At 47.2% G+C, this 18,957-nt stretch overlaps 1 protein-coding gene across 2 annotated transcripts in view; it reads left to right on the top strand.

Moving 5' to 3' along the window:
• LOC144808584 (adenosine deaminase 2-like) overlaps nucleotides 1–18,957 on the top strand; it is a 468,380-nt gene that overhangs the window by 172,042 nt on the left and 277,381 nt on the right. For both annotated transcript variants that reach the window (XM_078673647.1, XM_078673645.1), the window contains exon 5: nucleotides 1,915–2,125. In XM_078673647.1, the coding sequence (XP_078529773.1) occupies nucleotides 1,915–2,125 (211 nt within the window). The remainder of the gene's footprint in view (nucleotides 1–1,914; nucleotides 2,126–18,957) is intronic.

Raw genomic sequence — 18,957 nt, 5'->3', positions numbered from 1 at the left:
CTCATCAGCGTTGTCAAATCCCCATAGCTCGGCGTATAAAGTGCCGAGATAACTGCCTTTGCGTCAGAAACCGTGAAGGCCGGGACAATTGGTGATGTTATTTGCTTAATGCCCCGACCGCACGTTTGTGGCTCATGAGCATTTTATCAAGATGGGGCCTCCATTGTATTTTTTCTGAAAGACGGATACTGAGACAGTCAAACGTGCTGACTCTCTACAAATGCGACCCATCTAGGGTGAGATTATTTTTGAAGGATTTGTGGGGGTTAAAAGTCATAAACTTGGTCTTAGTTGTGTTTATGACCAGCCCCCGAGAGTTACAGAAGGATTAAAATCTATTTAATAATTTCTGTAGCACAGCTGGGGTCTTGGATATCAGCAGTGTGTCATCCGCAAACAGGAGAGTAGGTACTTTGTCACCTGCCAGGGCCGGGGCATCAGCTGGAACTTCTTGCAAAAAACTAACCACCCTGTTCACGTATAAGGAGAACAATTTGTACCACTCACACCACTGTCAATAGCAATTTTAATTTCCTTCTACTAATCCACCATTAATCTACCGTTAGGTTCCGAATTAGCGTGCCACTCACCAGAAAGCGATTCAGCGCCTCTTCTGGGGTAGTAAGAGCTATATAAATACAACTACAATGAAAAAGGGAGGTTTAGGCCTGGCAAAAGGTTTGTTTTGCCCGGTTGAAATGTCAGTTTAAAACTGCACACAGGATGCAATGGCAGACCTGAGCATGTTTAAAGAGGCTAATTCTGTGGGTGTAACAATAAATGCTACAGGCCCACTAGTAGCATCTAATTATATTCCTGGGGTACATGTAGTACCACTTGTCTTGTGATTTCCAAGTAAATTAAATGTGCTGATCAAGCGTAACCAACCTTACCATGTTTTAGGGTGAGTGCACACACACAGAGTGCACAGAGTCTTAAAGCCAACTAAAACGAATTCAGCCAAACAGGAGATAAGGCAAACGTTTGGGGGTGACCCTGCAGATACAGCCAGGTTCAACAGTATGTAAGAATATGGAATGTTAGCTTTACTATATGTATATTTTCTCAAATGCCTGGTCTTTGCGCCTATTTCATTTGATATTTCATTAGTATTTGGTACAGCACCTCATGCCACTGAATAGGTCATCAGAGATTTCTTTACGATGAAGCAGCAAGTGGCTTAAAGAATTAAGAACGGTCGCATTGTTGAGTGTGTCAAAATTACCCACTGGTATAGCCTTGCTTTGGCGATGGTAAAGCATTAGAAGAGGTGGGCTCATTGTCTGCTAGATAAAGAGCTGAGCCCGGTTCTAAGTGTCTAGCTAGAGATGAAATAAAGAATCAGAAGGTAAAGGGCAGACCACCTGCTTGTGAGAAAAGGAATGGAAGAGGTAGGCCTTCAGCTCTATGAGCTCTTCGCATGCCAAAGCCTGTAGCCCCTCGTGATAAAGTAAATGAAACATGCAACAAGCTGCAAACAATAAAAGTGGCAAAAGTAAATAAATACAACAATATGAATGGCCCAAGATGGCAAAAGTACCAAAAGAGAAAGACCTAATGGGCCAGATTCACAAAGGTAATCTGAGACAAAATCCTAACTTTACGACTTTCGGTATTCACAAAAGGCATTTAGGAGTAGGAAAGTTAGGAATCCTAACTTTACTACTCCTAAAGGCCATCAAGACTAAGAAAGATGTGTGTGTGTACCCTATGTTAGATCAGAATATTGTGCAAATGGATGGTGAAGATTGCCTATCTGCATTCTAGTTCTGTTTTTGATTATGTATTTTAAGAGGCTAGCGCATTTGCTGCACTAGCTCCAAAAATGCTCTTTCTGTTTCTCATGATTCTTCCCACGTTTAATGTTTGTTTCCACAGTTTAGTGAAGAATCACTTCTGATTCTTTTTCCACAGTTTGGTGAGGAAACTGACCCTGGTTACAGAGAATCCTGAGGTGGCTTATCCAACCCAGAGCTCCATCTGGACAAAGTTCAAAAGTGCCTACCAAGCTGCCATAAGCATCGTCTCCTTTGCCCCAGTCTTCAAGAGATACATTTATGAAGGGTTAAAGGAGCTCTATGAAGACAATGTCCAGTACCTCGAATTGCGAGCCACACTAAATCCGGTACAATTTCCATTTTTGTTTTTTCACAGTCAGTTTCTGCCTAATTTTAAAATCCTGCAAAATGCCTTGTGTCAGTGCAGATTTTTGTTTAAAAAAATATATGTTTATTGGTTTCAACAGGTACAGGAGCACCCAATAAATGCAAATCTGATACAGAATAGTAGGATCAGACACTTTGGGCTCCTGGGTGTGCGAATAGCGGTCCTGCCAATGTGCAGATAGCAACTTATCAGGGTTGCGAAAATGAATACATAGTGAATAGTGGCTGGTCGCTGATACTTTTATCAACAACAAAAAAAAAAAACGAATCTCTCAAATTTGGGATTAACATTCTTGAACCTGAGGAAAATTATATTTTGCCTTGTTCTATGTCCCTACGTGTTCCCCATCCTATGTTATATGTGCATGATTAATATGCATATGTATCCCCCTATGATCGATTAAAGACGCAATTATAGTTGTGTCCAACTCTAGTATGCCAGTTTCCAGTTCTCGTGAAAGCAACGAGTACTAGGCCTATGTTACCACGATTTACAGTGTACACGTTAATTCATTGAATTGTCCCCGTTTCTAGGCCTCAAAAGGGCCCGGACGCCAGATTCAAGCTCCAGTCTTCTGAACCCGCTCCGAGGAGCGATACAGCCCCCACCTGCATTCCTGACCCTTCACTTACTTCCGCGCACCGCGGTGCGCAGCTCTGCCTGCCTGTATGCCAAGAGTATGTTATGCTTCTAGTTATCAGTTCAGCTCCTCGTCTTTGCATTCCTTAGCTACTGAACCGTATAAACAGCTTCAGCTATAGTCTAGTCTTTATGTCTCCATGCAAGAGAATTACTGTATTAATATTCATAGAAGATTCATAGCACACGCATTACACGAAGAATATATGCATGCACCAGCCTTAGAGTCAAGTAGCCTCTGCCCTGATAGCTTGTAGTTTCTATCAACATGTACTCCAAACACAAGATACCAGATATGCCATAGGTACATGTCGTCCTGACACCGTAGACTTTAGTCTCCTCTTCTAGTGCAGAAGTCATAGCCCCCAGTTCTCCCTAGTCACACGTCATAGCCCGTTTGCATGCACCACTAGGTTAAAGGTCCCAGCTGCTCAGGTAGCCCCCTCCATGTTTCCGCCTATCTTATGACACTTCTGTGACGTCTACATCACATGTCCATGTATACGCCTTGTACACGCCTTCTTGTTACGCCCATGTGTCCTTATCTTTCGCGACTGCTACGCCTACTGCTACGCCTACTGTATTGAATGTAATTGTAATGTATATATACCTTGTACTGTTACTTAGACGTTGCAGCTGCCATCCATTCTATTTCCGTGCAGGCTATCTCGTTCCTGTCCCTTCCCTTATGCCTGATTAAAGCCTGTTAGACTCAGATACCTCGAATCCTGTCTCTTATTTATTGAGCTATCTGTTTTATTCAATGTATTCAAAAATAGTACCAGTAATTAATTATTTATTTACCAATTAATGGCGCCCGAATAGCGACTTGCCCTTTCCCCGCGCGCCGGCGAAGCCACGCAGGCCCCCTGACCCTCTGCAGCCGTGACGGAACCATGCCGTGCACGTGCAGATATTTCTGCTTCAAGTATCCCTCAGGCCCACGGAGGAGACGGAGACTGCGGTCCAGCATCCAGACGAGGCGGTGAGGAATGCGGCGAGTCCCGACCAGAGCCCAAGCCGAGAGTACAAGGTCCGAGGTATCCGGAGGCCCACCTATAACTGAAGTCCGAAGTTCGTAATCCGACGTCGTAGCAGTCCAGTCCAGTCCGAGGCCTTCCGTTCTTGCTGCCCGGTGAGTACCGTTGCTGGGGTAGTATCTAGACAGGGTCAATTAATTTGTCTCTGGTCCGTTGGGTTTGGGGACGCAGATCCAGTCCGAAGTGTCCACCTAGGTGGATACGGTCCGACGTGTCTCTTTATGAGACCGGTCTGTACTGTTTTAGCAGTGCATCCAGTAATTCTAGTAAGTCTGTTCTCGAGAAGTCCGAGTATTATGTTTTAAATGTACCAGGTAATATTCTGTTCGAACTGTTATTAATGTTATTTAATGTGTTTTCAATGTCGTGGTATGAGTGATTTGTTTTGCTATTCATTACTGTGTTTATCGTGTATTGTATTGTGTTTGGATTCGAGTCTAGAATGCCTCTGTTTTCCAAGTTACGTCAGATAGGAACCCGGAAAGGGTTACTCGAAGAATCAGTTCCTGTCCCGCCTAGGGACAGTCCAGGACATTTTATGTATCATAAGCATGGCTTAAGTGCCATATTGTATTTAGATTTATGGGTCGACTATACCAAGGATCTAGAAGAGAAATATAGATGGCCTGTATCAGGTACATGGGATGCCGAGTGCATCATGCGAGTAGAAGAGGCATTATGGAAAAAGAAAGCCCGACAGTCCCAGAAAGATGCCATCGAGTTATGGCGCAAAGAATCTCATAGAAGAACCGAAAAAGAAATCAGAAAAACAGAGTTAAGTAGGGAATCCTCAGAGAGAGCCCAAGAAAGGGAACTTCTAGAAGAAGGTGAACGAGTTAGAGCAGAACAGTCAGACAGACAGAGAAATGCTCTTATAAGGGGCATGTATCCTCTTCTTGCCGAGGGCTTGCCGAAGGCAACCCCGGAAGCATCCAGTAATTTTCCGCCACCATTAGTCCCGACTAGGCTACGTCATAAACCGACCGCAGCTGAAATTTTTCTTTCGTCCTATTTGGACGATACAGTCCCAGAATATGCAAATCATATTCCGCCTGTTCAACCTCAGCTCCCTGTTAATAATGTAATCCCTGTTCCTCCAGCCACTGGTCCCGGGGACCAAGTTAATGTACCCCCGGCCCAGCCTACAGTAAATGCACCCGTTTTACCAGTCACGTTACCAGCACCCGCACGTCCGGTATTACCTGACGACTCTAGCCCAGGAGGGGCGGCGGGAGGCGCTCCTACCACCCCGCCTCAAACGAAACGAATGACGCTGAGAGAAGCAGCGTTACAACGTACACCGAAAGTCTCTACTTACGCAGCCCTCAAGAAATACCTTACTGATTGCGTATATGATTCAGTACCAGGTGAAGATTACATGATACTGTATTCAGTACGTTTACGACGAGTTACCACCTTTTGGTTACTCTGCCAGACATGAAGGACCATCTAGATAGAATATATCGTTTTATCCGTACAGGGGAGGATCCAGAAAGTATTCACGAAGCTATGGCACACAGAAAAGTCGAGACTCAACATCTGATTTTACAGTTTTTGATTAACTGTTTAATAAGAGAACAAGACTATCCTGAGAAAGATAAAGATAAGATGAAAGTCCTGACAAAGTGGAGTGATAATATAGCCGAGGGAAAACACAAGACACAGAATTGTATAGACGCTATGTACAGGAAAATCCGTAAGGAAATTCTAGACATACACGAAAAAGAGAAAGCAAGGAAAATAGCCGAGAAAGAGAATGACTCTTCAAGTGAAGAGGTAGACAGCGAGAATCCCGACAGAATAGCGTATGTAGGTAGAACTAGACTTTCCGACAGACATTCACGTCCAGATTACAAGAAAAGTTTTCCTCCTCCAGTGCCAGAACAATGTTCTCTTGAGCAAGTATTCCAAGCTACCGATAAAATTCTGAAATCACGAATAGGTTATAGTGAACTTAATACCATGCATGAACAAGAACGAGCCCGATCAGCAGTCCGATGGACTAGTGATTCTACCACGTTTCCAGATGAAATCGTGGCACAAATGTTCCTTAAACTGCCCCCAGCCGAGCAACGTCTGGTGGGTATGTATATGATTCAGCACCTCATTACACTGTATGAGGAACAGCATTCTGATCCAGGTCCTTTACATGATGTATTGAACGAGTTACTCCAGTACAGATGGAAAGGTCTAGGTACCGATTTAATTAGTGTCATTCTAGAACAGCGCCACAAATACCGAACATTTCTGAATCCACATTTTGTTCACGTCTCACCCCCAGAAAGTAAATCATTCTACATAGACAGACAGAATCCGTTACGAGAAGTACATCCAGTTAAGACAACGGGGGGTGCTCTAGAACGAGTATTTGTTTACACCCCCATCACGAAAATAGAACTTTTGGAGATGAAAAAGTTAATCCCCTGTCATGATAAAGATCCAGCAGGGTTCCACCGTGAACTAAAAGACATGCTCCGTATGGGAGAATACACGTATCCTGATATCATTAAAATGTTAAAGGTCTTGTTGCCTGCGGGCATATATGAAAAACTTAAAGAAAAAGAATGGGAGGTGGGAGAGAATAAGATAGATTGGTCCGCATTAGAAGCCGAAGATAACACACGAGTACCAGGTACCGGTCTTGGGGATAAAGCTAAAGCTTTGCCCGAACTGTTAATACAAGTCTTGCCAAGATTACTAGCCACGAAAAAGGAAGACTGGGATGCCATCTCAGCCTGTAAACAGAAACAAGATGAAGATACTAGTGACTTTTATTCTAGATTCGAGAAATGTTTCATTATTAATAGTGGTCTGAAAACAAGTAGTGAATCGTACCCTCATCTTTTTGTTACCAAACTAGTCGAGAATTCAAGTCCACAAGTTAAAAATCGAGTACTGAAAGTCGAGAGTTCTTGGCAAGCTAATACTCCGTCACAGATGCTCCAGATGCTCCAGTATCACCAGAACAGAATCAGGGAAGAGCAGGAACACGAAAAGAGACGTATGAAAGACACGAAAATGAAAGTATTAGTTACACAGTCTGTTCCACAAGACAGTCAGAAGAGGGGTCCGAATCAAGCCAGTCATCCTACAGCTCCCGTTAAAGGGACATGCAATTATTGTAAACAACAAGGTCATTTTATAAACGAATGTGCAGTTCTGAAACATAACATAGCTACTGGTAAGACTAAAGAGAGACCGCGTCCGCCTAGACAAGAACAAGTTTTACAGACTTCCCAGCCACCGCAGAACGCACAACAGACAGTTACAGTACCGCAGCCTATAGCTGCAACACAGCACGTTACACAGCAGATGTACCAGTATGCACAGTCAGAGTATCCAGATTATCAGCCGTATTCATGAAACAGCCTAGAGAGGGAGGTTGGCTTGCCTCTCATCGAGATTCCTGTAGATCAAGAGGGTCCCTATGTACATAGTCAAGTATTAGGGAAAGACAGAAAGTTTCTGATTGATACAGGGGCAAGTAGGACTACCATCAGTCATGACGAGGTTCCAGGGGCTCCGCTCTCAGGCTCAAGAAATGTTTCCCTTGGATTTTCAGGAAAGCCTATTGTTAATGAAATATCGAAACCAGTTACTCTAGAAGTTGGTCCACTGTCCCGAACTACTGATTTGTTACTTACGAAGTCATGTCCAGAAAATGTATTAGGCATTAAGACACTGAAAGAATTAGGTGCCATAATTTGTTGCTCCCCGGAGGGAGTAAGACTGTTCCTGCGAGATTTTAAAGGTCATTATGTATTACGTGATTTTGATCCAAGATTATTGAATGTACCACAGCATTTATGGGCGCAAGGTCCAACTGATGTAGGTTGTATGCACATTACACCCTATCGTGTCACTCTGAAACAAGGTGTTGTATTACCACGAATCAGACAGTACAAATTGCCACCTGAGGCTGTAGCAGCCTTATCCAAAATTATTGACGAACTTATTGTTCAAGGAGTAGTTGTAGAAACTGACTCCAATGTATGTAATTCTCCTATCATTCCGATTCTGAAACGTACTGATCCGAATGCACCTCCAGGTTATCGATTAGTGATCGACCTTCGAGAACTTAATAAATGTATCATACCACAGTACCCAGTGGTTCCAGATATTTCTTCCCTATTGACTGCCATTGATTCTGAAGCCACGTTCTTTACTGTAATTGATCTCAAGAACGCATTCTTTAGTGTCCCCATTCATCCAGACAGCCAGTTTCTTTTCGGATTCTGTTTAAATGGAAGAAGCTATAAATTTACACGAGCTCCTCAAGGTTTCACAGAAAGTCCTAGCATTTACAGTCAAGCACTTAAAAGACAACTAGACAATATTCACATGCCAACTGACACTGCCCTACTCCAGTATGTCGATGATCTGTTAATTACAGCCCGTTCTGAATGTGACTGCGAACGTGCGTCACTGACAGTCTTGTATTTCCTGGCCGAGATGGGGCACAAGGTGTCCCCTTCAAAGCTTCAGTTCTGTGTCCAGCAAGTGGTCTACTTGGGACACTTACTGTCCAAGAGGGGTAGGCAGTTGACACCTGACCGTATCCAGTTAATAGCGCATCTTCCACAGCCCAAGACTCAGAAGGAGGTACGAGCTTTTATCGGCCTCACTTCTTACTGTAGACAATGGATTCCTCAGTACGCATATCTAGCCAAACCACTGATACAGTTAACGACACAGGAGGCAGCCGTATCGACTGTCCTCCCTTGGACCCAGGAACATACACTTGTTTTCAATGAGTTAAAGAAAGCTTTATGCCAAGCACCTGTTCTAGCAACACCAAACTACAGTAAGCCTTTTACACTTTTTGTTACTGAACGTGATGGTACTGCATTATCTGTTCTCACACAAGATCAAGCAGGACAATACAAGCCCTGTGCTTATTTTTCTAGCACATTAGATCCGGTGGCCCAGGCTCTGCCTGCGTGCCTCAAGTCAGTTGCAGCCACAGCTCTAGCTATCAGACAAAGTGATTCCATAGTGTTAGGACATTCCCTGACAGTACAAGTTCCACACTCCGTGGAAGTTCTTTTGAACCGAACACAGACTCAGCACTTAACAATTGCCCGTTTAACAGGTTATGAACTGACACTGTTTCAGCCACACATAGAAATCAGACGCTGCAACATTTTAAATCCCGCTACACTGTTACCCTCAGTTACTTCAAATCCTGCCACACATGACTGTGTGGAAGTTGTTAACACCATGACAAAGCCAAGACAAGACTTGACAGATATTGCATTACCTGATCCTGACCTGACACTTTATGTGGATGGTTCATGTATGAGAACAAGTACAGGAGAACTAGTAGCCGCGTATGCAGTGACTACGGACACTGAAGTTATAGAAACACACCGTATTGATACCCTGTCTGCTCAAGCAGCAGAGCTAGTTGCTCTGACCCAAGCCTGTATACGTGCCAAGAACCTGAAAGTTAACATATACACAGATTCACGTTATGCATTCGGAGTCGTACACGACTTTGGAGTGCTCTGGCAAGAGAGAGGTTTCATGACTTCTCATGGAACTAAGATTCAGCATGGCCTCCTGTAGGAGAGTAGGGTCTGCAATCCTATGATCACCCAAATTTTTGCTTTTTGCTGCACTGGTTTACGACTTTCCCTGGCTGTGGGCCTGCTAATCAGACCCACAGCCTAGCTGTTCTCTCTATCCAAATTGTACTCAGGTACTGAATTGGCACTGGGCCCTCTCCAAGTCCCTGTACCCAGGGCTGAGGTGTACCCAGAAGTCTCCCAGGGGCTGAAGCATGTATTATGCCACCCCTGGGCTGACTAACCAAACTGACACAACTGGCTGCACGACAGCTGGGGCAAGGTGGTGTACTCACCCTTTGCTTTAGATATAGTATACCTATATCTAACCCTAAAATGGACACACAGATCTCCTATCAGTCACTCCTATGGCAGGCCTTAACAATCCTGAAGGCAGAGTGCTTGGAATCGTGTGAGATGGTGCTCTGGCATGAGCTGAGCCTGTCTGCGGCTTTCGGGATCCATCCCTTAGCCGTTTCCATGATATCGCATACCATATACTCTTAAGTGCATTATAATCCTCGCGGTTATATGCCAACTCTGGTATCGCTTTATCAAAACATGTCGAGTAAGGTGTCATACGAATTGGAATACTAACCCCTCGCCAATTCTGGCGACGGGGTTAGCATTCCACCCTTCTAGAGGGACACGACATGTATGTAACCCCTAACCCCGGTTAAAGTCAAACAGAGCCTCAGCTCCACAAAATGGATGCTGCCACCGAGACACAAGTCTGCCCTCCTGCTGCTGGGAGTCCTCCCAGAGCAGGAGATAAGGACAAAGGGTTTCCTGCCAGGGGCGGTGCCAGCACCGTCCCAGACAGGGTTTTGTGTATTGTAGGTAGGCAGGGCTTTAGAGGAAGGTGACTGCACGTGGCACCCCGGTGCTCACTGTGCATAGGCTGGCTGGAACCAGTTCCAGGGTCACTCCAGACCCTGTGCTGGGGAAAAGCCCGCCAAGGAAGTGGGTGTAACCACCCCCCTCCTAGTCCCACCCCTAGGGCAGGACTTAGTCGCGTGCCAGCCCCTTTTTACAGGATAAAGGTAGGAACTGGCCCCCTTCCAAATCAGATCATCTTTGAATCCTGAAACTACTTTCCACGAAAGGAACTCAAGACTTCTTCCTAAGATTTCTCCCTTGTGACTAAGGAGTAGTCACCTTGCATCCGCAGGCACCATCTTAAGAACACTGCGGTCTGCTGCAAGTCTCTCCTCCGGATCAAGACTGCCCAGCTCGACGAGAACCGGCTTCCCTGGCACCTCTGACCTCTACCTGCATCATCAGTCACGCTGAGATTCGTGGGTGTGACGAGACCTCGAGGGACCGGCCATCTTCAAGACTGCACGACTTCTTTCCAGCAAGCCCGCCGAGTAATTTCCTGGTGAGTGCTTTGGGGTCCGAGAAGCCCCGACCCTGAGCAGCTCCAGCACCGAAGTGCAGCCTCCCAGCATCTCCACGATCTGCGTGGGGCCCTTCTGCTTTTTGCTGCTCACCGCGCTGTTTGGCTACTAGCCCGCTGGCTTGTGGCCTTCTAAACGACGCCCGACGACATTTCTGCTGCTGGTCTGGTTGCTCCAGGCTGGCCCTTGCTCCCTTCCAAAAGAGGAGCACCCCGGACCCTCCTGGTCCACTCAAGACGCCATTTTGAGTCCACCGCGTGGGCTTGAATTAGCCAAGGCTTGTTGCCCAATCCTGGGTAACTTCGACGCCGACAGCTTCATCCATCGTGGGACAGCTCGCCTCTCCATCCTGGTCGCCGACAACGCCTCCTGGTCCGTGAGAGCTGCAGAGCCAGCGTCGCCCACTCACCTAGTCAAGGTGACTTCGCCCGGTGCCATCCTGGTGCCCACTTAATCACTGGCTAGTGATTCAAGAACTTGGTCCCCTCTGCTTTCAGGTTTCTTCTTCCTCGATCCAGGCTTGGATCCAACGAACTTTCCTTCACTGGTCGCCTGCCAGCAACTTCCTTCTTCCAGGCTCCTGGTCCGGCAACGAGATTCCCGACGTCTTTTCAGACCTATGCAGCTGCAGCCCCTGGGCTAGGTAACTTCGGCACTTCGGTGTCCCAGCATAGCCTCACTATCCTAGGGTCAGGATCCACTGTCGTTTTCTTCCTACCAGGTCGGGTTCGCCCGTGAACACTAACTTTGCCTTTACTAGCCTCCATAGACTTTGTCCCGCATCCCGCGTGAGAGTGCACACTCTGCACCCGAGTCCCCTAGGTCTCCTAGAAGTAATCTAACGATTCCCTAGTTAAGTCCTAGCGATTCCAAAGCCTATTAGTACTGTACTTACCTGCTAGTAATTTCGCATTCCACTTTTTAAGTATATGGTTTTTCGTGCCCCTCGGGCATTTGTGTATAACGTGCTAACTTAAGTATTTTCGTAAGAGTTTTGTTGTGTGCCAAGCACCCTGTCCTCATAAAGAGTACAGGGTTGTTGTGATTCTAATAAATACACTGTTTATTTTCATAACACTTGTGTGGTGTCCTTTCACTGGGTGTTCAAGGGGTAATGTGATGGTAAAACAGCTGGCTTAATACGCCCTCTAGAGTCTTAGCCTTAGACTGCTCGTATCCATGCTACTAGGATAGCTGGTCTATAAGGTTGACTTACAACCAATCATCAATAAGGGTTGTTTGGACTGATATATAGTGATCACTAGAATAGTGAACACTGCACATCAGGCCAACTTCTCACATTGGTGAGCAGCGGTTGGGATTTGAGCTTGCTGTTGTTTTACCACACATGCCCTAAGAATATCTTGTGAAAGATCACATAAGTACTAAAGGTACATATAACTTAGCTTAGAATACTCTGAGTTCTACTGAACCAGCTGTTGTAGCTCCTAGGGCTTAGCACACCCTAAACTACAACTCTAGCAAGGGATCAGTAGGCAAACATATAGTGTAGGTAAGTGCACCACTTACACCTCACTAGAAAAGCATGTCTACCCAGGGAGATTCTACTGAGACTCCCCTGGTCAGTGTTGACCCTCCACAGGTCACTTCAAGATATGCAGCTCTCAGTTTCCAGGAGATGAGACAGATCTGTGTCTCCAGAAAACTGAAGCAGGGGTCTAACCCCACCATTCCCTTTTTAATAGGTCTCTTAGAGACTTATGATGCGAGAAAGCTTTCTCAGCTAGATGGGAATATGCCAGCCTTAGAGGGTACCTCTGGGGATCCAGACCTCCCCAACATTGCCAATGCAGTTGAGGAGGAGGAGGATCAGGAGGAACTCTCTGGGGATGAGGTAGACAAAGGTCTTGAGGTAGTCAGAAGGCTAACCAGGACCAACTTAGACTTACTTGGGCTAGGATCTGGGGGACCCCCAGTACTAACCCGAAGTGGGCCTAACCTTGGAGTTAGGAGAGATAGATCTCTTTCTAGGGACTCCAATAGATCTCTGCACTCTAATGCCTCTTCTCAGGGGAGAAGGAATCCTCCACAGAGGAGATTTACTTCCCCTCAGAGAAAAGAGCATGAAGCTAGAATGAGACAAGCTGAACTAAGGATTGAAAGGGAAGAACTTGCCCTGGCCAAAGAGAAGCTTGCCTTTGCTAGAGAGCAGCAGATGAGTGGGCTAGCACCCACTGGTGGCAGCAATCTCCCAAGAGATAGAGAGAAGGGTTTAGATACTAAACACCTGACTAAAATAGTGCCCCCCTTTAAGCAAGGGGATGATATCCAGAAATGGATGGCTGCTCTGGAGAGGGCCTGCACTGTGCAGTGCATTCCCCAGAGTCAGTGGGCAGCTATACTGTGGCTCTCCTTTGATGGTAAAGGTAGAGATAAGCTCCTCACTACAAGAGTAGAGGATGCTAACAATTACCAGGTCCTGAAGAATACACTGGTTGATGGGTTTGGTTTAACCACTGAGCAGTACAGGTTGCTGTTCAGAGACACCCAGAAAACTCAGTCTCAGGACTGGTCTGACTTTGTGGATTGTGCCACTAAGGCTTTGGAGGGCTGGTTGCTGGGTAGCAAGGTTACAGATTACACAGGATTGTATAATCTAATGATGAGAGAACAAATTTTAAACAATTGTCAGAACCAGTTGTTGCACCAGCACCTTGTTGATTCAGATCTGACCTCTCCCCAAGAATTGGGAAAGAAGGCAGACAAATGGGTCAGGACAAGGATCAAGCAGAACCAGAACCAGAACCAGGGTGGTCAGAAGAAAGCAGACCAGAAGGGTAATGTTAAGAATGAGCAAAATGACCAGAAGTCTTCACCAGGTCCCCAACAAACCAAAGAGGGTGGGGGTCAGGCTTCCCAGAAGAAGAAGACTCAAGAAGGCCAGTCAAAAAGGTGGTGCCAGTACTGTAAAAGTAAATCTCACTGGTTTAGTGAGTGCACCAAAAGAGGAGGACAAACTCCTGCCACTACAGCCCCTAAGGCAACTGCACCCCCTAGTACAGTCAGTAGTGGTAGTGTACCTCCCAAGGCATTAGTTGGGTTAACCTTGGGTACTGAGGGGTCTGACAACTTAGTTGGCACACTCACTCAGGCTGTCCTTGTCTGTACAGGGGATATGGATATGTCCCCTGAAATAAGTCCCAATACTTTGGGCAAATACAGGCAGACACCTTTGATTAATGGCAAAATGGCTCAGGCCTATAGGGACACTTGTGCCAGTGTCACCATGGTGACACCTAACTTTGTGGACCCTGGACAGATCATGCCAGGTACTGATTTCCTGGTGACCAATGCCAGCAATGTCACTACTAGTCATAGTGTGGCAATTGTGGCTTTCTCCTGGGGTGGAGTGAAGGGACAAAAGAAAGTTGTAGTCAGTTCAGACCTCCCAGTTGATTGTTTGTTGGGCAATGATTTGGAGTCATCACAATGGTCAGAAGTGGAGCAGAGGACTCACATGGAAATGTTAGGCTTGCCAGCACATGTGCTTGCTGTGACTAGGTCACAGGCCAGAAAATGCCCCACTGAACAGGTGCTGGATCCTGAAATGATGGACCAGACACCTTCCAAGAAGAAGAGCAGTAAGGGTAAGGCTTTGCCTTCCCCCTTACCCCAGGTTGAGGATCAAGTCTCTGAGGAGGCTGATCTGAGAGAACTGAGGGAAACTGAGCCTAAAGAGCTTGAACTTGATCAAGTTGAGTTTCTGGGCTCAGGGGGACCCTCCAGAGCAGACCTGGGGAAGGAACAGTTGAGCTGCCCTTCCCTTGAACCCCTCAGACAGCAGGCTGCTGCTGAGGCTGCAGGGAATGCCACAGGTGCCCACAGGGTATACTGGGAAGATGGACTCCTGTACTCTGAGTCAAGAGACCCCAAGCCTGGTGCGACCAGGAGGCTGGTCATCCCCTTGTCTCTGAGAGGTTTCCTTCTCACCTTGGCCCATGAAATTCCCCTTGCAGGTCACTTAGGTCAGACAAAGACTTGGGACAGGCTTGTCTCACACTTTCACTGGCCCCATATGAATGAGAATACCAAGGAGTTTTGTCGCTCCTGTGTCACTTGCCAAGCCAGTGGTAAGTCAGGTGGCACAACAAAGGCCCCCCTCATACCACTACCTGTGGTGGGGGTTCCCTTTGAAAGAGTGGGGATTGACATTGTTGGTCCAATGGAACCCCAGACAGCATCAGGGCACAAGTTTATACTGGTGGTAGTGGATCATGCCACCAGGTATCCTGAAGCTATTTCCCTTAGGACCACTACAGCACCTGTAGTGGCAAGAGCCCTAGTTGGAGTGTTCTCCAGAGTGGGTTTCCCTAAGGAGGTCGTTTCTGACAGAGGTACAAACTTCATGTCAGGATATCTGACTGCAATGTGGAAGGAGTGTGGTGTGAACTACAAGTTCACCACACCCTACCACCCACAATGCAATGGGCTTGTTGAGAGATTCAACAGGACCCTGAAAGGGATGATTCATGGACTACCTGAAACTCTTAGGAGAAGATGGGATGTCCTGATCCCCTGCCTCTTGTTTGCTTACAGAGAGGTCCCACAGAAGGGGGTTGGCTACAGCCCTTTTGAGCTTCTGTATGGGCATCCTGTGAGAGGACCCCTGTGTTTGGTGAAGGAAGGATGGGAGAGACCTCTCAAAAAGCCTGCAACCAACATAGTGGACTATGTACTTGGTCTCCGCTCCAGGATGGCTGAGTACATGGAAAAGGCATCTAAAAACCTTGAGGCCAGCCAGGAACTTCAAAAAGCTTGGCATGACCAAAAGGCTGTTCTGACTGTGTACCAGCCAGGACAGAAGGTGTGGGTGCTGGAGCCAGTGGCCCCAGCAGCTCTGAAAGACAAATGGACTGGGCCCCACACCATCATTGAGCAAAAGGGAGAGGTTACCTACTTGGTGGACCTTGGAACTCCCAGGAGCCCTCTCAGAGTGCTCCATGTTAACAGGCTCAAGGCATATGTTGACAGGAAGGACATGAGCTTGCTCATGGCCACAGATGAGGGACAGGAGGAAGAGAGTGACCCTCTCCCAGACCTGCTCACTCAGAATCCTGATGATGGATCAGTTGATGGTGTTGTCTTTTGTGGCAGCCTCACTGAACATCAGCAACAGGATTGCAGGCAAGTTCTGCAATCCTACAGACATATGTTCTCTCTGACACCCAGCCAAACTGATTGGTGTACCCATGATGTTGACACTGGAGACAGTCTGCCTGTCAAGAGTAAAATCTACAGACAGCCTGATCATGTTAGAGACTGCATCAAAACTGAAGTGCAGAAAATGTTGGAGCTGGGAGTCATTGAGCCCTCAGATAGCCCTTGGGCTAGCCCAGTAGTTCTAGTGCCAAAGCCTCACACCCAGGGTGGTAAGAAAGAGATGAGGTTTTGCGTAGACTACAGAGGCCTCAATGCAGTCACTAAGACTGATGCCCACCCAATACCAAGAGCAGATGAACTTATAGATAAATTGGCTTCTGCCAACTTCTTAAGTACATTTGATTTGACAGCTGGGTATTGGCAAATCAGGTTAGCTGAGGAGGCCAAACCCAAGACAGCATTTTCTACCCCTGGAGGGCATTATCAATTTGTGGTAATGCCCTTTGGACTGAAAAATGTACCTGCCACCTTCCAAAGGTTGGTGAATCAAGTCCTCACTGGGCTGGATGACTTCTGTGCAGCATATCTAGACGATATTGCTGTCTTTAGCTCCACCTGGGAGGATCACCTGGTCCACCTGAGGAAAGTGTTAGAGGCCCTGCAAAAGGCAGGCCTCACTATCAAGGCCACAAAGTGCCAGATAGGGCAGACACAGGTTGTATACCTGGGCCACCTTGTAGGTGGAGGCCAGGTTCAGCCACTGGAGAGTAAGATACAGGCCATCAAGGACTGGACTCCTCCAATCACCCAGACTCAGGTTCGAGCTTTCTTGGGCCTGACTGGGTACTATAGGAAGTTTGTCAGAAATTATGGGTCCATAGTGACCCCTCTTAATGACCTGACAAGCAAAAAGATGCCAAAGAAAGTTCAGTGGACAGCAAGCTGTCAGAAAGCATTCAATGACCTAAAGCAGGCCATGTGCACAGCACCTATCCTAAAGAGTCCAGATTACTCCAAGCCATTCATTGTCCAAACAGATGCTTCTGAGTTGGGTGTGGGGGCTGTTCTGTCTCAACTGAATTTTGATGGTAATGATCAGCCTATTGCTTTCATTAGTAGGAGGTTGACACCCAGAGAGAAAAATTGGTCAGCTATTGAGAGGGAGGCCTTTGCTGTGGTCTGGGCCCTGAAGAAGCTGAGGGCCTACTTGTTTGGCACTCACTTCACCATTCAGACAGACCATAAGCCCCTCTTGTGGCTAAATCAGATGAAGGGTGAAAACCCCAAACTGCTTAGGTGGTCCATTTCCCTACAGGGGATGGATTTTACAGTGGAGCATAGACCTGGTACTGATCACAGCAATGCTGATGGGCTCTCCAGGTATTTCCACTTAGAGCAAGAAGACTCACCTGGTCAAGGTTAGTTTATTGTCCCAAAGTTTGGGGGGGGTCATGTAGGAGAGTAGGGTCTGCAATCCTATGATCACCCAGATTTTTGCTTTTTGCTGCACTGGTTTACGACTTTCCCTGGCTGTGGGCCTGCTAATCAGACCCACAGCCTAGCTGTTCTCTCTATCCAAATTGTACTCAGGTACTGAATTGGCACTGGGCCCTCTCCAAGTCCCTGTACCCAGGGCTGAGGTGTACCCAGAAGTCTCCCAGGGGCTGAAGCATGTATTATGCCACCCCTGGGCTGACTAACCAAACTGACACAACTGGCTGCACGACAGCTGGGGCAAGGTGGTGTACTCACCCTTTGCTTTAGATATAGTATACCTATATCTAACCCTAAAATGGACACACAGATCTCCTATCAGTCACTCCTATGGCAGGCCTTAACAATCCTGAAAGCAGAGTGCTTGGAATCGTGTGAGATGGTGCTCTGGCATGAGCTGAGCCTGTCTGCGGCTTTCGGGATCCATCCCTTAGCCGTTTCCATGATATTGCATACCATATACTCTTAAGTGCATTATAATCCTCGCGGTTATATGCCAACTCTGGTATCGCTTTATCAAAACATGTCGAGTAAGGTGTCATACGAATTGGAATACTAACCCCTCGCCAATTCTGGCGACGGGGTTAGCATTCCACCCTTCTAGAGGGACACGACATGTATGTAACCCCTAACCCCGGTTAAAGTCAAACAGAGCCTCAGCTCCACAAAATGGATGCTGCCACCGAGACACAAGTCTGCCCTCCTGCTGCTGGGAGTCCTCCCAGAGCAGGCGATAAGGACAAAGGGTTTCCTGCCAGGGGCGGTGCCAGCACCGTCCCAGACAGGGTTTTGTGTATTGTAGGTAGGCAGGGCTTTAGAGGAAGGTGACTGCACGTGGCACCCCGGTGCTCACTGTGCATAGGCTGGCTGGAACCAGTTCCAGGGTCACTCCAGACCCTGTGCTGGGGAAAAGCCCGCCAAGGAAGTGGGTGTAACCACCCCCCTCCTAGTCCCACCCCTAGGGCAGGACTTAGTCGCGTGCCAGCCCCTTTTTACAGGATAAAGGTAGGAACTGGCCCCCTTCCAAATCAGATCATCTTTGAATCCTAAAACTACTTTCCACGAAAGGAACTCAAGACTTCTTCCTAAGATTTCTCCCTTGTGACTAAGGAGTAGTCACCCTGCATCCGCAGGCACCATCTTAAGAACACTGCGGTCTGCTGCAAGTCTCTCCTCCGGATCAAGACTGCCCAGCTCGACGAGAACCGGCTTCCCTGGCACCTCTGACCTCTACCTGCATCATCAGTCACGCTGAGATTCGTGGGTGTGACGAGACCTCGAGGGACCGGCCATCTTCAAGACTGCACGACTTCTTTCCAGCAAGCCCGCCGAGTAATTTCCTGGTGAGTGCTTTGGGGTCCGAGAAGCCCCGACCCTGAGCAGCTCCAGCACCGAAGTGCAGCCTCCCAGCATCTCCACGATCTGCGTGGGGCCCTTCTGCTTTTTGCTGCTCACCGCGCTGTTTGGCTACTAGCCCGCTGGCTTGTGGCCTTCTAAACGACGCCCGACGACATTTCTGCTGCTGGTCTG

The sequence above is a fragment of the Lissotriton helveticus genome, chromosome 1_1 (genome assembly GCF_964261635.1).
Source record: "Lissotriton helveticus chromosome 1_1, aLisHel1.1, whole genome shotgun sequence".
NCBI lineage: Eukaryota > Metazoa > Chordata > Amphibia > Caudata > Salamandridae > Lissotriton > Lissotriton helveticus.
The sequence above is the reverse complement of the archived record's forward strand: the minus strand, read 5'-3'. Positions and strand labels throughout refer to the sequence as shown.